The 27,776-nt window shown below is 39.3% G+C and overlaps 1 protein-coding gene across 1 annotated transcript in view; it reads right to left on the bottom strand.

The window, feature by feature from the left end:
- Nucleotides 1-27,776, bottom strand: part of DYTN (dystrotelin) — a gene marked incomplete at its 5' end in the record, with an annotated part of 46,590 nt that overhangs the window by 15,597 nt on the left and 3,217 nt on the right. The window contains 8 exons of the mRNA XM_077884890.1: nt 4,614-4,764; nt 11,008-11,156; nt 12,842-12,953; nt 17,833-17,996; nt 18,246-18,317; nt 23,500-23,600; nt 24,108-24,193; nt 26,122-26,323. Coding sequence (XP_077741016.1) covers nt 4,614-4,764; nt 11,008-11,156; nt 12,842-12,953; nt 17,833-17,996; nt 18,246-18,317; nt 23,500-23,600; nt 24,108-24,193; nt 26,122-26,323 — 1,037 coding nt within the window. The remainder of the gene's footprint in view (nt 1-4,613; nt 4,765-11,007; nt 11,157-12,841; nt 12,954-17,832; nt 17,997-18,245; nt 18,318-23,499; nt 23,601-24,107; nt 24,194-26,121; nt 26,324-27,776) is intronic.

Genomic DNA, 27,776 nt, shown 5'->3' with positions numbered 1-27,776 from the left:
TGGAAGCAGGAGCTTGAGAAACTAAGGTGGATTGGAGCACGTGCAAGCGCCGCGTTCCTCCCGGCGCCCACCAGGGGGCGTGCGAGGTCCGCGCGCGGGCGCTGCGGGTTAGCGCGCGCTGGCTCCCGGGGTGCAGGGGTGCAGGGGTGCGCGGGGGTGCGCAGGGGTGGGGTGTTGGCAGGACCAGCTCCTCTCACGCTTCTAGACCAGCACCGCTGCAGCATGAGATCTTTACTTTTCCTTGGGGGATTGAAAAGCATTACAGCTACTATTTGGAAGACCTTGCTTAGGATCAGAATGTACTGATTACCCTGATTGGGGGAAAGGCCTGCAAGTGCAGTTGCACCCCGGAGGGCAAATAAAGAACCGATGGAAAAGGTGATGAAGTATTTGCAGACCACACACACACACACACACACACACACACACACACACACAAGATGGCATTTCTAATTCCTCTGATGGAAAAATTTCATTGAGTTTTTTTGTTGCGTTTTTTCCTTTCCCCCCTCTCTCATCTCTTCCCTTCCAAATTCCCTAACATTTTCCTTACGTGTGGATGTGCTGGTTCTCCTGTCCCCCCTAGTTTTGAATACCATCACGTTGTGTGATACTCAGTTGCCATTGTAAGGCCCCTATGGGCAGAAGGAATCTTTATCTGTAAGTTATATGGGCACATTTTGGGGCAGAGACTTCGTATCTATGGACACTGGAGTCTTTAAAGACATCAAAGTTGAATGCAGCTCACCTTTAGGACGTAGATTTAGCAACAGTTCCCTCAAAACTGAACTTTGTCTACTAAGTGGACAATCCAGGTCAGTGGCTGCAAAGGGGTCTTATAGTGTTGGGGTGACAACTGCCCACTTTGGGAGCAATGGGTAAGAGAAAATTCATGTTGCTCAGGTATATGTAAATGAGGATAGGTTTTGTGTCTTCTTAAGGGTATTAATATTGAGGCTTCTAAAACATGCCACAGAGAACAATACAAATTACGTTACAATTATTTGTGTGTACCACTTGTACCCATTAATTCACAGGTTTTTTTTTTTTTTTTTTTTTTTTTTTTTTTTTTTAGCTGGAGAGAATATTTACAATGAACTTTATGCTTGCAAACATCAGATTAACCTTATACATGCTACTCTTTGGGAAAAACTACATATGCAATTAATTGTCCGTGTTAGATAGGCCAAAGACTGACCAGTAGTTATATATTTTGAGAATGTAGGTTTTCTTAACAAATATTGATTTGATCCTTCAGATAGAAATGTGACTTTATTCTTTTGAGGTTAAAGTTGAGCATATTTGAGTTGAATTAGAGTAGAATGGGAAGATTTGAAAAAGAAATAAAATGACAAGTTTAAAATACCTTACTTAACCTGAAACTTTGAAATCTTGTTGAAGTAAATAATGTTCTCAAGAAAATTAAATTATCAAAGTTACCTGAAGAAAACATTAATAGACTTAATTTTGAAGAAAGAAAAATTTGTCTAAATATTATAAAGGCTTCAGTGTACTAGGGTTTTACTCTTACATTCCAGCAATTGTTAAGAAATAAATAGTTCTGGGGCTCCTGGGTGGCTCAGTCAGTTGAGTGTCCCATTCTTGATTTCAGCTCAGGTCATGATCTCAGGGTCCTGGGATCCAACCTAGCATTGGACTCTGTGATCAGCGGGGAGTCTGGTTGTGGATTTTCTCTCTCTTCCTGTCCCTTTGTTCCTCCCCTTGCTTGAACGCTCTCTCTCTCTCTTTCTATCTATCTAAAATAAGTAAATAAATCTGTTTAAAAAATAAAATAAATAATTCTTATCTTAGATAAATTGCTTCAAACATAAGATGAAAAATGACGAGCTTCTGAATTAACCACTAAAACTCAAATGCTCAGAACTGACAAAGACAGCATTGAGAAAGAGACAGAAAGAGAGACTATTTTGACTCATAAATGTTGCAATTCTAAATAAAAAATAAGTAAAACAAATTTAAGTTATATTTAAAGAATAGTCCACTATGAACAAATACAGCTTTTAGTTTCAGCAATGACAGGAATGTTTACTCTCAGGGACTACTTCTGCAATGCTTCCAATAAGAGAAAACATGGATCATTTCAAATGAGGCTAAAAAAGAGATTTAAAATAAATTCAAAATCACTTCTGATTGCCTACCTCCATAAAAAAACATAAAAGGAATAGGGAAAGAAAATGACTTCCGTCACATTAAAAGGAATTTCAATCCAACAACTAACACCATCATATTTAATGGAGAAGCATGAGAGAAATGCCCTCATGAAATCTCCCTTTAAAGTAAAAGAAATTGTTCCATCATCTCTTGCATTATTTAGTATTGTTCTGGAAGATCTGGATTCTCTCAGGAATGAAGACATGCAGTAGACATGAGAGGTTTAAATACTGGAAAGAAAGAGACCAAAATGTCTCCCCTTCCCCCAGATTGTATGATTGTTTACTTAGAAGCGAGAAATTCAAACTAAACCAGTATTTGAAATTATCAAGAGAGTTCAGAAGGGTTTCTTTTTATAAGAAAATGATTTAAAAAATCCGTAACTTTCCAGTATACCATCATCAATAATTAAGAAAAAGGTACAATGGGAAAGTTGTTTATTCAAAATAAGAACAAGAAGCATGAAAGAGCCAAGTGCCCTCAGTGAGAAACCTAGAATGATAAGAAGTAAGCTACATAACAACCATTACTGACAGACATTTGCACCACAAAATACAGTTTTAATGCAACTCAAGCCAAAAGAATAAGATTAATTTGGCATTTTAGAAATGATTTTAAAGTTCTTCTAGAAGAACAATTGTTTAACAATAGCTAACATTTAAAAAGTAAAAAATAACAATGATGCCAGCAAAGTATCAGAAGAAGAAGCCCTAGACCCTCCCATCCACTGCGCCTCCACCAGACACACCGATTAAACATCATTTCAGTTCTGCCTCTGTCTGGGGAAGTTAGGGAAAGACTGGGCTACATGTCAAAGTTCTGATTTTACTGCGGGTTGCCTGAAGAATTGGCTATTAAAGCAAAAAAGTAGGAGTAGGGGAATATCCTCACCTTCTAACATGCATCAAAATAAAAGCCAGGTAGATTTAAACCTTAAATGTCTGACAAAAGTCAAGCCATGTTGTATGAATGAATGAATGAATGAATGAATCAATCAATCAATCAATCAGTCCATGTTACGACAATATAGCTGAAGGGTCATTTGATTTTTTAATGCAGAAAATTTTCCAAGCATAAGACAGAAAGGAAAAGATTAATAATGTTTTCACAGGAATTAAAATGTCTATATAGTAAGTCACATTATACATAAGACTAAAAGGAAATAGCTATGAAGAAAGGTTTCCTACAGCTAAAGTTTTAAAAGTTCAAATACATTAATAAAACAAACTGATGCATCGGTAAAACTGGGCAAAGGACACCGGCAAAAAAGTAAATACAATTGCCTTCTAAATTAAGAAGAAAGGGACATTAAGGCAACTAAAATATATTTTGCTCATAAAAGTAACAAAATTTAAAATTTGGTGACAGTAACAAGTTATAAGTAACAGTAAGAAGCATCAAGAGAGAGAATTACTTGAATTCACTGGGAGTGCAGTTTCGTGTATCTTTTCTAAACAGTATTTTTGCAGTAAGTATGAAGAGTCTTAAAAATAATCCCACTTCTCATTCTCATAATCCCATTTTAAGAAATATACCCTACTGGGGCCGCTGGGTGGCTCAGGTCATGATCCCAGGGTCCTAGGATTGCGTCCCACGTCGGATCTGTGCTGGGCAGGGAGTCTGCTTCTCCCCCCCACCACCCCCTCGCCTCTCCCTTCCACTTATGCCCTCTTCTCTCTCTCTCAAATAAATAAATAAAAATCTTAAAATATATATAACCTATTGAAATATTTGGGGTGCCATGTACAAAGAATAACGTACAAGGATTTCAATAGTAAACTTTTAAATTCTAGCAAAAATGGAAAATAACTCAAATATCCAACAACAGAAGAGGTGTTAGGTAAATAATGTTACATCCATTTAAATAAAAACTGCAACAATGTTTTCTGAAGAATTGTAATGGCAATGGAAAATGCTCCCAATATAACTTATTACACTGATACAGAAGTATATAAATAATACATTCCACAGTATGATGTAAACTATTTTTAAAACAGGGGAAGGAGTACACCAAAATATTAACATATTAATATTAAAATATTAATATTAGTAAAGAGTGCATTTACCACGATGGCCACTGAGTAATGTATAAAATTATTGAATCACCATATTGTACGCTATATTGCACACCCGAAACTAATATGACTCTATGTGTTAACTATACTGGAATTAAAAGAAAAAATTTAATTAAAAATACTAAAATAGTGGTTATATCACGGTTTGTAGTCATAATATTGTTTTTTGCTCTTTGCCGGCTTTTCCAAATTTTCTGTAATAAATATATAACACCTTATGATTGGAGATAAAAAGTTATTTTAAACAATATTTTCTTTGATCACATTAACATCTTGAAAATAGTCCCCACACCACACTGAATCTCACTGAATCCTTACAAACTGGTCCAGATTGACTGCACTGATTCTTTTCCCTTTTGGACTCACCTGATGTTGTGGGTTGCTGTTATCAGTTTGCTGAGCCCGAGATATCATTGGAGATACTTTTTTGGAAGCCACTGTGGCTGCTGTTTCCACTGGTCTAGTTGGACTTCCATATACTGGTTCTTCGGAGCTACTATACTGAATGGAAATCCTGCTATAAAGCAGAGTTTTATAAGAAATTGTAATAATATTTAATTATCAGGCATGATATTGAGGAAAGTCTTTTTAGAAATTGTTAAATCAGATATTCAATTCGATATTCAAAATAGCATTAAAGTAGCATGACTTCCCCTCCTCCCCCCGCCCGTGCTTTTTCCCATCCAACTACTTAGGTGATAGAGAACAATCAGCCAATGATGGAAATGGGGATTTTATTTCCTGCCCGCCTTCTTGACAATCTAGAAATGAGAATGCAAAGAAATTTAGGGATGACTGCATAATATCCCCCAGGTCATCCTGTTCAGGTCAGATACTAAGGGTTCTAAGTGCGAGTGTGTGTTTTATTGTGTCATATTGGAAAGAACGTAGAATAGAGCAGATTAGTTTAAGGTCAGGCATATTCCATTTTATAGAGTTCCACTCAGTTTCATTCCTCTATTCAAAAACTATTTTATAGCATCGCACCATCTTGAGTTATGGCAGATAAAAGATGAAAAATAAAAGCAGAGAACTCCCTGCTCACAGAGACTTCACATTTCATGAACAGATGAATATACGATCATTATTGACATAATGCGATTATCTCTGCAGAATGTGATGAGAGCACAGGGAGAGAAGGGATTGTTCTGTGGTACACCTAATTACATGTTTAAGCAGTGGGGCATGGGAAAAACCCATAACTTCTTTGTCACACAACTTTGAGTGATGACATACTCTCTTCTTACCCCATGTGAGATCATTTTGATACCTTTGGGTTGTTCCATACCACTTTCTGTATTTGATGTACAAACATCAAATATATCTTGAGTTTGTTTTTGGAAGAAAAATGGCATCAGTTTATACACACTGTTCTGCCCCTTGCTCTTTTCACTAATGCATGATGATAAATGGCCTCCAGTATAATAGATAAGTGCTTAAATTTGTTCATTTAAGTGGATTTATGAAGTTCTGTTGTATGTCTGGATCATGTGTGTTCCACCATTTTTTCTGCAATTGGATCCTTAAATTCTTTCTGGTTTATTGTCCGGCCCTCCAGGGCTATAACCTGTGTTCTTATTTACTATGTTGCTTTTATTCCCATAGGATCATTCCCTTTAGTATTCAAACATGCTGCTATTTCCCCCAAATATTTCCAAAAATAGCATGTTTGAGTACTGAAGGGAATGATCCTATGGGACTACAAGCAACACTACATAGTAAATGTAGTGTTTACTATGTAAACATGTAGTGGATCACACACATGATCCAGGCATACAACAGAACATCATAAGTCCACTTAAAGAACAAATTTAAGCACCTACCTATTATACTCGAGGACATTTATCATCATGTGTTAGTGAAAAGAGCAAGGGACAGAACAGTGTGTATAAAATGATGCCATTTTTCTTCCAAAAACAAACTCAATATATATTTGATGCTTGTACATCAAATACAGAAAGTGGTATGGAACAACCCAAAGGTATCAAAATGATCTCACATGGGGTAAGAAGTAAATGTAGTGTTTATACATTACTCAGAGTGGAACACAATAACGAAACTTTCTCTTCACTTGAGGCAAACTACCACCTACACCATCCCTTTGCTCCCTCTACTGTAACAAATCCTGGAAAGAATTTTATTCGGTATCTTCAATTCCTTAGCTCCCATTCTTTCTTAAACTGCCTCCAGTCTGATTTTTCCTACTACGGCTGTCCTACACTGCTCTTTCTGAGGACAGCAATGATTCCCTCATTGCAAAATCCAAAGGCCAATTCTTACTTGCCCTCGCCCCAGCATTTGACAGACTAGACCATGCCCTGCTCCTTAAAACGCTGTATTTACCTACCTTCCACAATTCCTTATTTCCTTGGTTTTCCTCCCAGATCATTCATCTTTCTCAGTCTCCCCTGCCAGCTCTTCTTCTGCTCTCTAATTTTGCAAGTGGACTGTTGTAGGGCTCAATTTGTTCTCCTTCCTTCCCTGTCTACACTCTCCTTGGTGATCTCATACAATCTCATGGCTTGAGAGCCATTGCCTAAATGAAGGTTATTTAACATATGTATTTTCTTATTAAGACACATCATAGCCTTCTTGTGCTTAGGAACAGCAGATAGCATTCAGCACAATGTTTGGGGGGGCAATTTGCAATAGTGAAATCGCCATCAAAAAGCACAAAAAAGTGAAAAGAATGTGTTTATGGTATAACAGCTGAAACAAGAAGGCAGAGTGACTCTCAGTTCAATCAGCTGTGGATCAGCCAATTCAAATTTTTTGCCATTCTGTGCATGTCTGCAAATGACTTGGAAAATATTGCAAGTATTGATTTTAGAGCTATAAATAAATTTTCATGAGTAAGTACATTCATAAATACAGAATCTATGAATAATGAGGGTCAACTATAGTAATTTTTGGAAAATGTACAATTCTTATACAAAGCCTTATCTTTGAGGAATTTGGTATATTTATCCTTTTGTTCAGGTCTTATTTTCTATACTCTTAAATATTATAATTTTTATGTGGCTTTTGTATCTTTTTTGCTAAGCTTTTTTTTTTTTTTTTTTTTTACCCAAGTTTCTCTTTAAAATTATATTTACAGGTACTATAAAGGGGATCTTAATAAAATTTCTAGCTGGCTGTTGCTATCATAGTGAAGAGCTATTAATTTGTGCATATGTATTTTATTTCTCATCACTCAAAGCCTATTAATTCTAAGTTTTTGCTAGACTTACTAGAACTTTCTTGGTATGTATAATGATGTTGACTGCAAATGAAAGTTATTTTGTTTGTTTCACCATTTTAATTTCCTTTTTATTATATTTGCAAGAATTTCCCAAAATATTTAATAACAATGATGATATTTGGCACCTGACTTTCAGTTATGTTTTTCGTAAGTGAAAATGTTCTCAGTGTAAACCATTATATGTAAAGTGAGTAAATTCACATTATAAGGAGGAGGCTTATTTTCTGAGTTGAACGAATTCAGTGTCATCACTTGGCAAAATCATTAATCCCTTGGAAGATGGTTAATTCAAATGTGTCAACTTAATAGATATCAGCGATGTGTTTTTGCCTCTTACTACATTGTTAGACGCGAATGTTCCACATTCATTTCTCCTAGATCAGCCACTAATCAGAATTTCTGAACTCGTTAATATCTAGGTGAAACTGAAAATTATTACATAAGAATTTTACTTTGGGGAACACTCTGTTGTACTCAGGTGGACAGAGTGGAACACATTGACATTTAAAAAACCTTTAGCTTTGCATAGTGCTTGCAATTTCCCTTCCTCCTCTTATCTCCACTGATACTACTCTGGGAGTAGGAAGGAGAGGTTATCTCTAGTATCGGGTGAAGAAACTGAGTCACAGAAATATGAAGTGACTTCCCCAAGACTATACCGCTGACTGAGCACAAAGCTCAATCAAATTTCACTACCTTCTCCCAACACCGTGTCATCAATCACTCTTGTGACACTTTCTCATACTCCATTCTAAAAGAATTCATGACCTAACTTATTATCCCATCAATTCCTTCATCATGCATCCATCATCGTATTATTCAGTCCATCAGCCAATCATTCAACAAACATTTATTGAGTATTTATCAAATTCAGATGTTGTTATAGATTCTGGAAATACAGCTGGAAACAATAAAAGGTCCTCAACCCCCCGCCGCTGAGCTTACATTATAGAAAACAAACAAAAAGTAAAAGTAAAATATATAGGGTGTCAGGTGCTGATGACATGCTCTGAAGAAAAATAAAGCAAGGGAGGATGATTGGGAGTGCTAGTGTGGGGACAGGGCCTGAAATGTTAAGTGGTCAAGAATGGCCTTATGGATGAGATGGCATTTGGGCAAAGACCTCTGTGGGCCTTTATTATTGTTATTATTTTTATTATTATTATTAATTATTATTACTTTGAGAGGAGAGAGGGAATGTGTATGTATGCTTGTGTGTGGGGAGGCAGGGATGGGTAAAAGAAGAAGAAGGAGAGAATCTTAAGCAGGCTCCACACCAAGCGTGGAGCCCAATGCAGGGCTCGATCCCATGACCTTAAGATCATAACCTAAACTGAAACCAAGAGTCAGATGCTTAGCCAACTGAGCCACCCAGGCACCCCTCTCTGTAGGTCTTTAGGAGTGAGCCTCAAGCCATGCAGTTGGGTGGGCTAGGGTAAAGTAAAGGTTTAATTCTTCAGTGGGGAAGGATCTGGCCTAGTCTTCTGGGGTGGGGGAAAGGAGTGAAGGCTGGAGCACAGACAATGTGGGATTAGGGAGATGAAACCAGAGAGATATGCGGGGGGGCCCAAAATATGCAGAACTTTTCTAAGTCATTACAACTCTTAGTTTTTAGCTTAAAAACAATGGGAATATAATGGGAGGATTTAAGGCATGGGAGTTTGGGGGAGGTGGGCACAAGAGGAATGCCATCATATTTGTGCTTTTAAAACATCAGCCTGGCTTCAGCAGCCAAAGAAATCAAATTAAAAGCAAGTATGGATCTTTGTGTTCTAACTATGAGAATGTAGGAATTTAAATAAGATTTCAAGTGTTCAATAAATCCAGATGACTAATTGACACATTGTATTGTTCCTTTGTTAGGGAAAGAACTGTCTTCTTGAAGAAGACAGATGAATTGGTACTTGATATCTTTGTTCTTATTTTTAAATTCTTTGTACTATATTAAAGATATGCATCAAGATGATACTCGAATTTTCTTACTTTAAAGATATATTGATAACAGCCTGCGAGGTAAATGTGACACAGGCAAGACATAAAAAACATCTAATTGCAATGTCAACGTATACTTTTTCTTTTAAAGAGCTATACAAACATATTTATATTGGAAAATGACAAAATGGCCATAAAAATAGGGTCTGGGATTGAGGTTGAAATAAGCTGGTGGGTATGTGAGGAAAGATCAGAAATTACAAAAGAAATTAGTAAATGGATACCATTCTGATTTAAATTTTTGATCTCTTCTACTCTCAGTAGATAAAATGGGAGTGAATTAATAATTCTGTTTTTCTTTCCTCCCCCAAAGTTTGATGATCATAAGCCCATAGAAACACTATCTTCTTTGTTTTAGTTTCTACAATTTTAAATTTTGAAGAAGTGATTACATCAAAATTAGCATCACAAATACTTTTTAAGAAAAGATTTTATTTTTAAATAATCTCTGCACCCAATGTGGCACTCGAACTCACAACCCTCAAGATCAAGAGTTGTATGCTCCACTGACCAAGCCAGCCAAATATCCCCATCACAAAGACTTTTTAAAGTTGTCTTCAGGGTGATGATCTTTAGGTAAGTGATGGGACCTCCTAAATCAGTGTTGGGATAACCCTCTGGAGCACAGTTTGGTATTCTGAATTTTGAGAGTTAACAAAGTTCACAATTTTTGACCCAATGATTTTATTTTAGTAAATTTATCTTAGTAAAATATTAAAAATATAGGAAGATGCTTATGTAGGGATATTGACTAAAGAATTTCAGGGGACAATTTTTTTTAATTTATTTATTTTATTTTTTTAAGATTATTTATTTATTTATTCAGAGAGAGAGAGAGGCAGGCACGGAGACACAGGCAGAGGGAGAAGCAGGCTCCATGCAGGGAGCCCGATGCGGGACTCGATCCCAGGTCTCCAGGATCACACCCTGGGCTGCAGGCGGCGCTAAACCGCTGCACCACCAGGGCTGCCCTCAGGGGACAAATTTTAAAAAATAACCAAAATCTTCAATGATATAAGGGATTGCTTCTATATTATGATGCTCTCTTATAAGGATGACAGTCAGGCCATTAAAAAGCATATTTTGGAGACTAATGACATGGGAAATACTCTCCATTTAGAGGAAGAAAAGAAGAATGAAAAATTGGAACGCTGCATAGTTCCTATTTTGGTAATACTAAAATGTGACTAGCACGCATCTGTGAGTGATGGGAATCTGAGTGTTTTTCTTCTACTTTTTCAATAAGAATAAAGTATTGATTCTGAATTAGGCTTTCAAAAGCAAACCACCAAAAACTATATATTAAAAAAACCTAGGGATGTAAAGCAAAGTTATTCAAATACTTTAATATTATAAGCCTTCTGGGTCTAATGCTTTAATTGGAATAATTCTAAATGATAGGATGGGCCATTTGGAAGTATTTTTGCCTCTTGTTCTATTTTAAAATTAAAGATCATTTTTAGAAGGGAAATGCATCTTAAGCCCTCTGCCACCTGTTTGGCAGAGCTGTCACTCACAGAAACTCACCTGGCCTGTGTGTGGTTAGCCAAGTCCTTTGGAGTCACCTGGTCCAGCAGCCACTGCCTTCTTGAAGTTTCTTTTTTCCTACCACGCCCTTGGAGCAGGTTGTTTCTGAGGGTCCTGACGAGAAATTTTGTATTCTCCTTTGCTGATGTCTGCTGGAAGGGCCAACATTAAAAAGGACTCCTATCAGTCTAAATGGGGTCCTTTTCCCCCACTTGGATGGACTGGCCACCATGAAAATTTTTGGAAATATTTCACTTCACTTATATGTCCTTAGAAAAATCATCTTCCTTCCTTACTACCTGAATTTCTTCACATCCTACTTGTCCATATAGTGGACGTTTCAAATTAAATACCCCCCAGCTTACATAATAACCCTTCTTCCACGAGAGCAATCCAGTAACATGGGATTCTAAAGCTCAAAGGGCTACGGAGCAGAGCTAAGTCCAGGGCTGCTAACATTGAGGGTGGGTGCTCTTCACAATTGGCCGATCCCCTGTAGATTTAGCTCCAGAAAAAAATGCTCACGCATTTAATTCCATAGGAAACCTCAGTGGATTCACAGACCGCCTGAAGTTCATCCAGCAACCCCACATTAAGAACTTCTGCTCAAAGGAACAAAGGAACCAGATGCCTTATTAAAAGATTTGCAGCAAAAAAAAAAAAAAAAAATTAAAGATTTGCAGCACTTGGAATCTAAAGTGTAATAACAAAGGGACCACACGGTGTCAGTCTAACATCAACGAGCCCTATTCCTCCCCAGGCTTTTAGAAATAGGGAGGGGTGGGCAACCGCTGGGTTATTTATTTAGTAGATCAGTGCCCGCTGGAATTCTTTGGCAACACTAAGCACTTGACTTTTGTAGACCACTCATGTTAAAGAGAACCAGGGAACGCTGTCCTTGGGGAGGTGAGCCAATCAACATCCCTCGCTACTGTGGTGTTTGAGGGGGATACCATCTATGGGGAAAATGATTCATAGGAACTCAGTGATGAGAAGTGAGTGTTCCTTCTGGGAAAATGAAAATGCTCTCTGCTTAAAATTGACCATCCTATTTCTCTTTTTTCTTCAAAAGCTCTGAATTCTCTTGCTGAGTATTTAGAATTTTCTTAAAAAATATTTGAAAGGCAGCTATGAAGTCTTAGTTTTATATTCTTTCAGTCAAAACTCAAAAAAGTGATCTTTCTCTTTCATTTTTCCTAAAGAAAAAATACTGGTAGTTTAGGGCTCAGGAAAAGACATGTTTAAAAGACAAAAGTGGGCAGCCCGGGTGGCTCAGAGGTTTAGCGCCACCTTTGGCCCAGGGTGTCATCCTGGAGACCCGGGATCGAGTCCCACATCAGGCTCCCTGCATGGAGCCTGCTTCTCCCTCTGCTTGTGTCTCTGCCTCTCTCTCTCTCATGAATAAATTTAAAAAAATCTTAAAAAAAAAAAAAAGACAAAAGTTTCTCTGACAGGTACTAGTAACTAGAAACCTGATTTCATCCTTTTTACCAAACCAAAACCTTTTCTTTGAATCTGTACCCATTTCCAGTGCTTCTCCTCTCTTATTCTTCAGATATTTTCTGCTATATCATGTGGGACCAGTGGCTTCAGATTGAACGCTGTTTGGCTTCTTCTTGTCCCAAAAGGTTTTACTAAAATCTATGATATAGAGAAAGTATACTTATATTGAGAGATATTTATTTAAGGCTGAGTTTGCCACTTCCTTAGTCTTAAATATTATCTCGAGTGAAAGGAGGAGAATCTGTGGTTTTACTGGAGGGAGAGTTTTTAAGCTGCTGTAGCTGGTACTGATTGGATTCATGAATCATTGGTACGTGGGGTTAGATGTTACCTGGACGCAGTGCTCAGTCACAGGATGGGCCTTCTGGTGAGACCTGCCGTGAAGCCCAGCGAAGAAGCACGCCTGGCAGATGTCAAAGTTGAGACACTTCAGACAACGGTATCTGCCAATTTCAATGGAAATGTGGCTAATGTCACAACTAGTACGTAAGCAAAGAACATAACATTCAGGTGGAGAATGAGCACCTCCAAACATACAAGAGACGTCTAAGCTATCAAGGAAGTGTAAAATCTCTCCCAAACTTTGTAGGGATATTAAATGACTCTGACATGTTTCTTTACTCAAAGAAATCTTTTGATAGTACTTTTTATAATATGGCATTATAGTAACATAGTTTTATCCAACAAACCATAGTACAGAAGTCTGATTCATGGCCCCACAAATATACCAAGCATTTTATATAGGTAGGGTACAGTGCACAACCCTTTGGATAGACTCCCAAGTCTGTAGCCACATTTTGTGTGGCACCACAATGCACTCAAATCTTTTGAATTTAGTTGCCAACCTAAATAAAATAAACTGGGAGATTTTTCAGTAAATTCCAACTTTTGACTTCTCTTGGAAATTCTCAAGATATGATAATACCAGACCTGCATTCCCACATGGTATTGGGGAAAATAAAACCATAGACAAAGAATTTAAAATAAACTTTTGTGATTTTCTAGAAGTCCATCTATAGGAAAGAAATGCAGTAGAGGAGAGGTAGTTCCTCCAGCCAGGGTGTGGGGGAGTGACCCCCACATCCGAGTTTCTTAATACATCCACATTGCAGTCCTTCTCATATGAACAGCTGCACCCTTAAATCTCCCTTGGTTACGGATGAGGAGGTTATCTGGAGACACCAGGGGAAGGAGGGGTGTCTCATACTACTCAGGGAAAATATGGTGATACCAGCGGAGGGCTGGGGAGACCTCATAGTTAGGATTTAATGACTTTTAATGATATTTAAGTGGAATCATACTGTTTGTCTGGTAAAGCTCAGGGATCTATACTTTTTTCCTGCTATTTTTTAAAAAAGATTTTATTCGTTTATTCATGAGAGACACAGACAGAGAGAGGCAGAGACACAGGCAGAGGGAGAAGCAGGCTCCATGCAGGGAGCCCGACGTGGGACTCAATCCCAGGACTCCAGGATCACGCCCTGGGCCAAAGGCAGGCGCTGAACTGCTGAGCCATCCAGGGATCCCTTTTCCTGCTATTTTAATTCTCTTCTCCAACTGCAGTGTAGGCGGTATAAAATACTGCCTTCTTCATCAATGACAAGAATTGGTGACGGCAAAGTAGCAGCTACTCCTTCTAGACTGGAGATGACACTTCCACTCACCACTGTCCCTTCTGGGCCTACTTCCCACATACAGACCACATGCCGAGCTTCCTGTAAAGTTTTCAACCACTGCCTTGAAAGTTACAGAAAAAGAAATACAATAAGATGCCTGTGCTCTTCAAATTTCATGTCTTGCTGTGGAAAGATGACAGGGAAGCTTGTGGTACTAACTAGCAAAGTTAAGCAATATGTGATTGTGTGCCAAGTCTGAGGCATGGAAGGCAAGTACTGTAGGAAGGAGAGAGGGGGAGACCCCGGTGGGCTGCTGAAAAGTTTTCATGGAGGAAGTATGTCTTTGGGCTGGAGATCTATGAGGACGAAACCCCAGAGAGAAAGAAGAGTGAGGGAAGGAGATTGGAGCCAAGAAGGAGGGTTTGGAGCACATCAAATCTATCAGACCTGCTGATTATTCTAAAAAACAGAGGAATCAAAACTTGGAATGCTCCTGAGGCCAGATGGTAGAAGGTCTTCTGACCAAAGTTGTTTGAAGGCAGAGCAAGAGGATGCAAGTTCTTTGAGGTCAACCATCAGCTGCCCTTGTCCATTGCCATGCCTGGGCACCTCGTTCCAATGCAGGGTCTTAACAAATTGTGTCGAGTGGCTAGAATGGTAGCTAATGTTTTGGAACAGTCACTGAAGGGCAGGCAATACACATGGGTTGACACAATCCCCATGAAAGTTATTTAAGGTAAGGCCTTCTTATCATTTTTTTCAGATGAAGAAACTGAATCAATCAGAGTTTAAGTAACTTGTACAAAGTTACACAACTTCTTGGTCAATGGTAAAAGTTGACTTTGACCCCAGGGATACCACCTAAGTGGAGAATCAGCTATTTTAACCACTGGAATAGACCAACAGTGCAGGAGGCTTGAGTTGAATGCACCGTTACTGGGGACCTTGAAGTGGAAACATAAGGCCAGATGTTTGGAGGATACTTAGTACCTTGCAGGTTTTCAATGACCATTAGCTGAATGAAGTTAAATGAATGACTTAGTTTATTCACAAGGAAAATGGGACTGGTAAATCCTGCCTTCTTGGCTTTGCAAAGTTTTACAGTGTTTTGAAAATTATTCAACATGCATAATTGGGAAGACAATTGCTCTTTGCATGAAATGCATAGCAATATTTTATTTTTATTTTATTTAAAGATTTTATTTATTTATTCATAGAGACGCAGAGAGAGAGAGAGAGAGAGAGAGGCAGAGACACAGGCAGAGGGAGAAGCAGGCTCCATGCAGGGAGCCTGATGTGGGACTCGATCCCGGTTCTCCAGGATCACACCCCAGGCTGCAGGCAGCGCCAAACTGCTGTGCCACCAGGGCTGCCCTCATAACAATATTTTAAATAAGGATTATTTATAAGTACTGGCTACATTATCCAGCATTACCATATGGTTGCAGTTGATTCATCTAGGACAATACACTGATCCCTAACCTTGCATTAATTCCTTTATGCTCAGAAACTAGCTACAGGTAATATGAGGAAAGGTATACTGTGAATAATGAGATTGGTCTGTTGATGTCTTTACCAAGAATGAATGAAGTTGTTTTTTTTTTTTTTTTTTTTCCCAATCTCATCTCAACTTTCCATGGTTATTACAGAGCATAAATGTGACATGTCCTGCTAAAATATAACACCGGCTTAGGAACAATCTCTGGTCTTTGTACTTTCTCTTACTTTAGAAGGTTAAGCCTTTGCCTTATTCCTGTTACCTCTAGGTCTTCAAACACTTCTGCTCTAAAATGACTTTATTAATCTCACTAAAACTTAAAGCCTTGAGGCTATTGCTGGAGTTTATGAGAGCCAAAAACACAAGTTTAAGGTTAGGACTGTAATAAATTCTAACAATTTCTAATAGACGCAGAAGGTTACAGCTAAAAGAAATCTAGCACTCCATGGGACCCAGCCTTCCTTATTTTACTTACAAAGAAACCGAGGTCCAGAGAGGTTAATGGCCTTGCGCAGGTCACCCAGCTATCCGCATATCTGAGAACCTACATTGCCTTGGAGGAAAGAGGGTTTGCTTGGAGGCATTGCTAAGAGGAAGGTGAATTTCATTCTCAGAAAGGGATGTAATCTGAAACTTAAAGAATGGCACTTCTTGCCCTTGCCTTGGTGTGACCGGAGTCATTCAAACTCTTTGAGACCCCTTTATAAAATAGGAATAGTAATATCTGTTTTATGTTATACATGATCATTTTGAAAAAACATTTCAACGTGAAAGTTGTGTTTTGTATGATTGCAAAGTGAATTCTGTACCTGGTCCAGTGCATGACATGTAGTAACTACTTAATGAATTACTTGTTTACTGGGTAAATGATTATAATATGCATATAACATGATATCATATTCATGTTCCTCCACTGTCCAATATAAAAAGAGTTTATTTTTCATCATAGTGTAGAGATTTCTTTGGTTCGGTCTGTTTGGTTTCCAATGGTCCTTCTCATTTATATGTTATATTGTTTAAAGTATAGTTATTTGCAAAGAGGCTTTCATGAGTGAAATTTCACCATGTCCTCAGAATTCTCTGCAAACCCAGTTCATTTTCTTGGTAAAATTAAAATAAGATTTTCAGCTTATTACTGGATCTAGCAGACATATTTTATATCCACAGGGAGCATGTTTACCATCTGGGCTAGTTAAGATCTGGAAGCATAGGATGTGAAGAGGAACAGAGTCCATAAGTGTTCACTCTGGCCCTTCTGGGCACCCCTTTCTTTGACTTGTTTTTAGCAACTCGGTCTGCCTTCAGCCCCTACCTGCATTCATTCACCTTGATAATGGTGTCCCTGTGCTTGGCTTAGACCTGCTGGTTTCCTTCTTTCCTCCCTAAGTCTTTAATGACTGCAATTTCACTTCCTTATTGTTTTATTTATGAGAGACCAACAACACCTTTTCCTAAGATGAGGTTCTGACCATCATCCTCAGAGCTATGGAAACAGCTGAATCTCCCACCTCCAAACCCAGCTTCTGAATCTACCCTTTCCTCTGGGCAGAGTGAAGATCCGGTATGAGCTGCTCCCACAAAACCTGATTATTCGTTTGGATCCTGAGACCTTGTTCCAAGTTGTCTACACTGGGAGGCAGCATAACATCATGGTTGCAAAGCAGGGAGTCAGTGATTCAGACTGCCCGCATCTACTTGCTAACCATGTGCAAGTTATTTCGCTTCTCTTAAGCAAGTTATTTAGCTTCTCTGCAAATAATACCACCTTTTATAGAGGCTATAACAAGTCTGTAAATGAAATTATCCATGTGAATCACTCAGCCTACTACTTAATGCTAAATAAACTATTATTATTACTGCCATTCCCTTATGAATGATTCTAAAATATCTAAAAGGTCTGTTTGCAAAAACAGCAAAAACATTTTCCATGAAAATGTTGCATGAAGCAAAAACATGTTCCTCTTAGAGGCATAAAAATGTCTATTGATTAGACCACATGTCACCTGAAGAATTTAATATTCCATTAATTGTAAAAGATAAAATATAACTCATTGTCCACCAAGATCCCTCATGCAGAAAATTATTGACCCCAAAATATCAACTGAGTTCCAAGTGTGTGAGAAGGACTGAGAATCTGGAGAGATGCAGCTCCACCCCCAGACCCATTTGGAGAATGACTGTCCATGAAATATTGATGAGTGACTGTACCTCAGTCCTGTGATTGGAAAGTTCCTGCAGATTCTACACCGAACAGGGTGAGTGATCATTTCAGTGGCAGACAACTGGTAGCAGGTTGGGAGCCACAGGAGGATGGGAGGCTCAGATTGTAGCCAAGACAAGAATTTTTCTTCTTTGATTGTTGAGCTTAACACCTGAAAAACAATGGCTCACTCAGATGTGTTTTTTAGGCATGACTTTGTTCTCTAGTGTAGATGAAAATGTATTTTCATCTTCTTTTCTGGCTGTTTCTGCCAAAGAAGTTTATCACATGGAAAGTCAGAGGCAAGTCTGTATCTTAGATTAGGTTGTCTGGGATGCTGTGAAGAGTAACAGTTCCCTAATTTGAACTGGTCAGCATGTGTGTCTGCCCCAACTCCTGGGGACATTTATGTGGCACTCACCCCTTGGAAACAGCTGCGGGTAGCACTTTCCACAGAGCACAGAGCGCGACTTTCCCCCACGACAGTTGGGATCTACAAGAGGCAGGAAACCCCCTGTCAGTTGTGAGAAGCTGGAGAAATATGTGACCCCTGGAATCAGCACACCTGAGTAGTGGCACTTGCAGCCATGGAGTCACAAGTACTTGGTGTCTGAGACGGGATGAACTGCCGCCATCCAAGCAGACAAGAAATATATGGGTTTAGTGCAATGCCTGAATGGGGACAATGAACAAATGGAAAAGAAGTGGGGCTGTAAGGAAGGGGGTGGCTGAGAAGAGAGTCTAGCCATCATGGCAGTATGGGGACAGTTTCCATCGTTTCACTCCTCAAGATCCCAGCAATATTATTTTCACCTTGCTTTGCCCTCACTTGTGAACTACATATAACAATAATATTATGCTTATGTTCAGAGCACTTTTAAGAAAAACCTTTCTGAACACTTTCATATCATCTCATTTTAACAAACACCAATTTCTGAGCTGTCATCATTATCCCTGTTTAAAACAAGGGGCGCTTGAGATTTAACATTTTGCTCTGGGCAAAAATGAAAAGTAATTTAGCTGCAGAATTGAGATCTCACTTCAAGACTGCTTACTCTGTTGAGGGGGGCTCACAAAGCTTTGTCCTTTTGACGCATGTTGTAGGTATTGTGATGGCTCACGCGATGGTTTCCACCTTTCAATCACTGTCACCAAAGGAGTTTCACTCAGGGACTAAGATCCCCTTGTGACTGCCAAGATGGCCAGGAACTTGGCTCTGACATTATCTAGATGCACAGATACGTGTACCTGTCACCTCCATTTATGCCCATGTGGTCACAAGTCCTAATTTCACGTCTGATGTCTTGTACAGCACAGGCTGTCAGGAGGCATTGCCTGCAAGCTCAAAAGTAATTTCGAAGACCCCCCTGCTGAGTCCATCAACTCGAATAAACATTCTTCTAATCAGGAAAGTGGCACTTAGAACCACTTTGCTGACAATTAGCCAGGCAGGAGTCAACAAACATTTGCGTAATAGTGACAAGACGGCTGTACTTTAAACTGATAATAACCTCGTCACCAGCTGAACATAAGTAACTACTCCCTACGTCATTTGTCCTTCGTCTGAAAAACTAATTCATTACCCATACTTTGGCCTGTGAGTGCTGATGAACTAACTGAATACTTAGTTAGAGGGTGTTCTTGAGCCCTTTGAAAGGGGGTTAACCTCATGTAAAATAAGGGAAGGGGATCAGGTGGGGTTGACTTGCTAACTCTGCAATTCTGATATTACTGGTAAGAAAACTCACTTCTGTAGTGGGTTTTAACCTCCATTTTGGCTTTAAGTATGTGCACAAAGATTTTGTGGATTAATTGCCCATTTGACTAATTTCTTGCAGGTGTGCTCTGGAAGATTGCGTGTGGCTAGATGGCATGCCAGCACAGGCAAGAAAGCTACTTGAAGTGATAATTTGGATTCTTTGGGGAGTGGTTTGAATCACACAGTGGGGCCTGGAATTTTCTATGGGAATCCATTTCTGAGTTCTTAATGGAAGTCAATGGGATGATAATTTGCTATGCAAATCTCCACCATCCTAAGAATTTTCTCAGGAGTGTACTAATGCATGGGTGGGAGACAGAGCATTTCTAGAGCTGCCATTTCAGCAGCCCATTGACCTCAGTTGAGCCTGGAACAAGGGCAGATTTGTAGGGCTTGTTGGATGGGGTGCTAGTCTGGGGCTACAGTAGTTAGTAAGCACAAGGAAAAGGAACATGCCCCCCAGACTACCCATTTTCATAATATTCACCTAAGCCCTCCAGTCTTATAAGTCTGACTGCATAAATGGGTGGACAGACTTTTCCACTCTCTCTGGCTCTCCACCTGTTTGAGTCTTAAGATGTGAGGAATGTTGGGGTAGTATCTCTGCTATGGCAGATATGCCAGAGAGTCAGCAGAAAGCTGGCAACGGGATTTATTTGCTGCCACCACCACCAGAACAGCTCTGAAGTAACTATACCTGATGTTTAACTTTCCAAATTTTTTAAAAATCATCACTCCATTTAAGAAATATGAACATATTGAATGTTATTTGGGGTTTATAGAATAAATATTAATTATTATGATCAATAAGAACATAAAATATTAAGATCAAATCAAAGACAGGTAATTTTGGACAGGTTTTTCTTTCTCTTTCTCTCTTTTAAAGATTTATTTATTTATTTATTTATTTATTTATTTATTTATTTATTTTGGAGAGAGAGAGAGAGCAAGTGCAGGGGGACGGGACAGAGGGAAAAGGAGAGAGTAAGAATCTCAAGCAGACTCTCTGCCGAGTGTGGAACCTGACTTGGGGTTCAATTTCATGACCCTGAGATCATGATCTGAGCTGAAATCAAGAGTCAGATGCTTAGACTGAGTTACCCAGGTGCCCCTGGATAGGTTTTTCTAAACTATACTCCGTGTCCTAGTGTTCTGATAATCTTCCTCTTTACCCGCTCCTTCATGACTATCTTCAGCTCAGAATTCTTGGTCCTGAAGAGTACCAGAATATGCCACGCCCAAATGTGCCTCTTTGGCATATGGATTATTTTAAGTTAACAGCTAATGAAAACCAGCAGATGCGGGAAAATCTCAAAAAGTAGGATACAAGTTTTCCTTTTGTCAAGAAAATGTACACTTATGAGGGAAATTTACATTTTCCAAAGGTATCTCTCTCTCCCTACAAGGAAGAGGAGGACTCTTAACAACTCTTATTAATGGAGAAGGTACCAACTTAAATCCTCACAACAAACTTTACTAAACAACCCTTGTTCACCATAGTTTTCCTGGTCACCTTCTCATTACTTTCCTTCCCCATTGGGAAGTCCAGAACCCCTTTTCCCTTTCTTTAGTTTAGATTGTATTTAAGCCTGAGTTTTAGTCAGCCCTTTGAGTTACTCATCATTGGGTGCTCCGATGTGTATGTGCCATCTACATGTTAATAAATTTCTGTTTGTTCTCCTCTTGTTAATCTGTCTTTCGTCAGTCCAATTGACAGGGTCCCAGCCAGAGAACCTTACAATGAGCAGAACAAAAGATTATTCTTTTCCTCCTTATAGCCTAGACCCAGGAGAAAAATGACAGAAAGTTATAGCTTCACAGCACAGAAAATCTAGTGTGGGGATTTTACTCTGAAGAACAGCAGAAGGCAGCCTGGGTGGCTCAGTGGTTTAATGCCACCTTTGGCCCCAAGCGTGATCCTGGAGACCCAGGATCAAGTCCCACATTGGTCTCCCTGCATGGAGCCTGCTTCTCCCTCTGCCTGTGTCTCTGCCTCTCTCTCTCTCTCTCTCTGTGTGTGTCTCTCACGAATTAAAAAAAAAAAAATCTTAAAAAAAAAAAAAAGAACAGCAGAGACATCTTTGAAGCAGGGGTAAAGGTATACTGGGACAGCAACCCCTTCTACATAAGACAAACTGGAGTGTGCTTCACCCATATGTAGTTCTTGCTCAGATACATAGTTTAATGGCATTGTAACATTTAAGTAATGTATTTACTTTAAGGAGGCTAAATTCAAGCATAAAAACAATATTAAATTTGTACATTCTTAAAGCATAGGAAATGATGGAAATCTTAACTATTTGAGTCTTCAGCACTGCATTTAATTTATTCGTTCATTAAGGTTTGGTCGAAGGTCTTACTACACACTTTTTAAGCCCTTGGAGACATAAACATGAGTGCAATATAGTCTTTCCCCTTGAGAAGTAGTCTAGTGTTGGGGGATCCCTGGGTGGCGCAGCGGTTTGGCGCCTGCCTTTGGCCCAGGGCGCGATCCTGGAGACCCGGGATCGAATCCCACATCGGGCTCCTGGTGCATGGGGCCTGCTTCTCCCTCTGCCTGTGTCTCTGCCTCTCTCTCTCTCACTGTGTGCCTATCATAAATAAATAAAAAAAAATTAAAAAAAAAAAAGAAGTAGTCTAGTGTTGAAGGCATATATCTGATAATAATGGTAACAAAATTCAACAAGTGCTCTAACAAAGCTATGCATAAGGATTTAAAGAGCTCTTGGTGACAAGGTGACTAATAATCTGAATGACTTGAAAGATGGACAGTATTTGCCAGGTTATTGGCAGTGGTGCTGCTGATAGATGAACTGTAGGTCGCTGCGGAGAACTTGGCACATGTTGGTCAGAGTAAAGATTTTGATATATAGGAGTGAAATTGGCATAAAAAATGCAAGGAAAAATTAAACACTATGGAATAAGCAAAAGAAACCACTAGAGAAAAAAAAAAAAAAAAAGAAACCACTAGAGATCTTTTCAATGGTGATACCTGACCATATAGAGATATGCATCATTGCCATTGGCTAGGCTATTTTACAACTCTGCAAGATAATTAAAGTTAACTTGTAGAAAATGGATTGAAATGTAAATAATTCTCATCATAGACATGCAAATAAATTTCAGCCTGTTTGAGGACCCACTGCCAACTTTCCCCAAAAGTCAGTCTTTCATCCACCTTGCAAGTTCATTTTAATATTCCTTATCCAACAGTTTGCCTATTCTTTGGTTATTTCTTTCTTTCCTTTTTTTTTTAAAGATTTTATTTATTTATTCATGAGAGGCACAGAGAGAGAGAGAGAGGGAGAGAGAGAGGCAGAGAGAGAAGCAGGCTACATGCAGGGAGCCTGATGTGGGACTTGATCCCGGGTCTCCAGGATCACTCCCTGGGCCAAAGGTAGGCGCTCAACTGCTGAGCCACCCAGGCATCCCTGGTTATTTCTTTCAACTCGTTGTAACACCTTACAGATACCCTCTTTCAATTAATAAATTAAATACACATTTGGACTCATGTTCATCTTATATTCCTATAAAAATTATGATTTTACCTCTTTTTGAAAAGATAAGGATTGGGTCAAATCATGAAAGCTTTTCATATGATGCTAAGGAGTTTAGATTTTGTTCTATAGACATGCATGGCCAATGATGAATTTTGGGCATGAGGCTGACACTTACATTTTGGAAAGGTCACTGACTATAGCATGGAGGCAAAGTTGGAGGGAAGAGAAGCTTGAGTTAGGAAGTGGTTGTAATAGCTCAGACCTATGCTCCCGTAACAGCAGTGGCTAGAGAGGGGAGGAATGACATGGAGAACTGTATTAAGGGAGAAGTGACACTCTAAAAATCAGATTCTTTAATAACAAAGGTGGCTAATATAATGGAACAAATTGAAAATTCTTAAGTATTAGAGATTTACCTGCTGTAGATCTGTTAGTAGGTTTCTCAAAGTGCTTCGAGTCATGCGTGCCCCAGAATCATAACCTCCCCTGTTATTTTCTGCATAGAGCTGAAAAAGAGCTAGACATACAAAGCGGAAAAGAAATCTTTAAACCGAATACGTGTAATATGTCTTGGAAGAATATGTGCCTTGAATTCTAAACAGTTTATTTGTAGGTATGAAGGGAAAAGGAAGAGAAAGTTACATTTCTTGCTAGTATGTAGGCTTCCCAAATGAGGTGATTTGATAACTAATGAAAACCAATTCACATTTCAACCCCTTGATAATTCAGCACATCAGTGAGGAAGACCACAAGGTTGGTAAATGGCATTGTGAGGAGAGTCCCAGTCTTTAAAGGAATAATAACTACTTGTGTGTCTGAATAATTCCCACACAAATAAAGAGCAAGGGTGACCAAGTTATGAATAATTCGAAAGCAGAGATCCACATTTTGAAAACTTCCGTCATGCTGAGTACATATCAAACAAGAGCCATGTGGCAGGGGAATAAGAATGAGTGAAGAAGATAGTGCATTGGAGATTTGGAGGTCACTGCACTTGATACACTCAAACTGCTCCGCGTGTTACCTCTGTATTTTGTAAGAGGGCTGTCCCCGGACAGAGCAATCAGGGCAGCAGCTGCAGGTGCAAGCTTGAGCAAACCCGTTCCTGTGCTACACGGCCACAAAACACAGAGACAAGAATAGGAAAGGCAGGGTGATTCTGGGTGAAGTGCTTTATAAAAACTATGTTAGTGAATACTTCTGACATCATTCTCCAAGGTCACGCTTTTCTTTATTATTATTGTTTTTCAAGTTCACGTTTTTCCATGGCCTGTTTTCCAATAACTAGATTTAGACAGATGACAAGTTGAATTAAAATATTTCATCATTCAGTCATTCATGTGCCCAACAAATATTTACTGGGGGCCTCCTCTGTGTTAAGCACTGCACGGCCCTAGGGAAAGAGAGACGCATCTTGTCTTCCTGGAGCAAGCAGTGTCACTTCCTGAGGATGCACACACCTGGAAACCAAAGAAAGATACAAGCACAAAAGGAAGGCAAAAAGAGCAAACATCTGTATAAAAGATCCACCAGGTCACAGGCCCTTACTTAGAGCCTAATCATCCTTTGCTCACTGGCTGGGTAGATCCAAACCCGCAAAACAATGTGTCAAAGGCAAGAGGATTGTTAGAGGCAGGCATTGATATTAGAAATGATAGTCAAAAGCTTAATATTATAGGGGTTTTTTTTTTTGCAAAAAAAAAAATGTTTTCTGTGGGGGCGAGGTGCTGGAGGACAGAAAGAGAGAGAATCTTATTACAGGCTACACGCCCCGTAATAACAACCTCATGACCTTGAGATCCTGACCTGAGCTGAAATCAAGCTTAACCGACTGAGCCCCTCAGGTACCCCTTCAAAAGTATGATGCTTAAGGAGTCTGAAATAATGAAAAAAACCTTGAGAGCATATTTATATATTATTTGTGCAATAAAAAAATAATAAACTAGAAAAGGAAACACTGTAGAAATTTGCCAGATTGCTAAACTGTGCTTGCCTCTGAGAGTCAGGATTTGGGGTGACATTTCTTCTTCTTTATTCTTTCCTGCACTTTTCAAATGTCTTGTATTTACTACGGTTTTTTAAAAACTGCATTCTAAAAGATGAAGCCTACTGAGTCAAAGCCACATTAGGTAAACAGAATGAAAAGGGATAAAAGAATGGTAGACCCCAGAGCCAGGGAAACACGCAGACACGCACACATCATTTACTCCATGGCATGCATAACCAAACTTCTGACGTGGTCTAAATTGGCTTATGGGTGCAGTGCACCGAATGTTTGGATCCTCCTGAAACTCCTATGTCGAAATTCTCACCAACAAGGTGATTAAATTTGGGGGATGATTAGGTCATGAGATGGCGCCCTCGTGAACTGCGTTAGTGCTCTTATAGGAGGGAACTCCGAGAACTCCCTCACCCCTTCCACCACATGAAGACACAACGAGGAGAAGATCGTCCTCTGCAAGTCAAGAAGCTGGTGCTCAGCAAACACCGAAATGGGAGGCCCCTTGACCTTGGACTTCCCAGCCAGCAGAACTGTGAGAAATAAATGTTTGTGGTTTGAGCCACCGTCTCTACAGTATTTTTGTTGTAGCAGCCCAAACAGATTAAGACAATAGGTTAGCCACTCACACATAGGTTCATCAACCTTACTGCACCTGAGGAACAAAACAAAAACTGATAATTGGTTACAAAGAAATGAGCAAAGAAATAAGCTACTGAGGACACAAGAGAAAAGTGTAGTTTTTCTGTATGCACACCCTAGCAAGGGGTGTGTGTGTGTGTCCAGGGTGGAAATGAGTTTGCACGAGACAAAAGTAATGAGGATTTGTTTTTCCCTTTTTGCTATCCACCGGTCATTTATATTAGTGAAGCTGATAAACATGTACTTCTTCATCCTCATCCTGAATGAATAATACATTTGTGGAAAACAGAGAAGCCTTCTTATGTATCAAACCTCAAGTAGACCTTAGATGGTGGCCAATGACCAATGGTGACTAAGCACTGTCCTTGAGGTCACAGCATGACCTTCACACCCTCACCTGTCATACATCGTTGTGAGAAGGCTCAGAGTGAGTTCTGAAGCTCTGGGATGCACCTGTCCTGGTTTTTCCACCCCGACTCTCTGAAACAGCTCCTGAAGAGCCGGTAAGAGCTGCTGCACAGGGAGGGGCCTCTCTCTCACTTCCCAGAAGTTGTGACGTAGGAGGACATGCTGAATCAGAGAGCTGTCCATCAGGTCCACTGTGGGAAGCAAACAAGAAATTGTCTAGTTTTCCAATGGGAGCAAAGGCTTCATAGAAAGACTTCAAATAAAGCAAATGTCTTCTAGTGTTTAATTGAGACTTTTTTTAATGGCAGGTGTTTTCTTTAGAGGGAGTTGGATATGACCACTATTGGGATGTGTAGAATTCAGACCTTATCAATCTGATAGCAGACTTGATTTTGGAAAAGCACATCTGTTAGTAAAGCCTAGTTATAACATTATTCCCGGGGGAATCTCTAGGATGTTGCCTTATTGAATGAAATTGAAAGGGGAAAAAAGTGAGAATATTGAAAAACAGCCTTCCAGGAAAGTTAGGGCACTGTGCTGAGAAGTGGTGAAAACATTTTTTTATATTCTTTATTAAGCAATTTGAGTAAATTTACCTTTTGTGCTCAAATATAGTTTTCCCTGTCCACAGCCTTGCTTCAGAAGGAATATTGTGTTACGATGCAATTGCCTAAGTTAAAAAGCCCAGTGTTTTTTATATAAAGAGCAGTTGCTGAATTATCAGACTCTTCAGGTCCTGTCCTTGCCTCAACGATATTTCTTTTTGTTGATCTTGGTTCCATCGATATTATTATCTAGGGAAGGCACTTAATAAAGCCAAAGTTGCTTACAAAAAAATAATGGTTTATTTCTTGTTTGTTTGTTTTTACCACCTCCTAAAATTTTTACAAGGCAATGAATACAAGGAAGAATGAAATAGAGCTAACCCTATGGTTTCTTGCAGACAGAGGATAACAGACAAAATTAATAAACACCCACTTGTACCGTCTGAGAGATGAGGATGTCAGTGGCACCCAGCGCTGCTGGCATTGAAAATGCTTCAGTCTGTGGAATGATAAAACCCTGCGCTTTCCTCTACTTCGTAAATCAGCCTCACAGATAAGAAATCTAGCAAGTATAATAAAATTTTTTATTTGTTCTCTGATCCTGCTTTCAAGGGGTGAGTCTACAGACGTGAGGAGTAGGTTTTAGGATGTGACTTTAATAAAAACCTGGCTGCAGGTGGCGGGGCCTGCAACCTGTTTTATCGTTATTCAATCGCAGAACTCATCACCTTGGCCGGCGGGCTGTACACAGGGCGTTCTTGTCTTCTGCTGCGAGTGCTGTGTTACAGCACAACAGATAACGGTGGTGTGCGTGCATCTCAAGATTTATGTGGTGCTCGGAGATCCTGCTGTCTGGAGCTCACGCTGTGCTTTATCTAGGGTTTGGGGACTTTTTTGTTTTCAGATTATTGTTTGGATATCTTTTCTAGGTAGACCTTTGAACTACCGGTTTTGTGTATTGTTAATATTCCCCATGAGTATCAGTTTCTAATTCTAGGGGTAATATTAAAAAAGGTAGATCCTGAAAATTGACTGTTGGTCCACAGCCAGGCATTAACGATGGAGGCGTCCACGAACGTTTGCTGTTAACTTTCTTTAA

This window comes from Canis aureus, chromosome 36, assembly GCF_053574225.1.
Source record: "Canis aureus isolate CA01 chromosome 36, VMU_Caureus_v.1.0, whole genome shotgun sequence".
Classification (NCBI taxonomy): Eukaryota; Metazoa; Chordata; class Mammalia; order Carnivora; family Canidae; genus Canis; species Canis aureus.
This window is presented reverse-complemented; position numbering and strand designations above follow the sequence as displayed.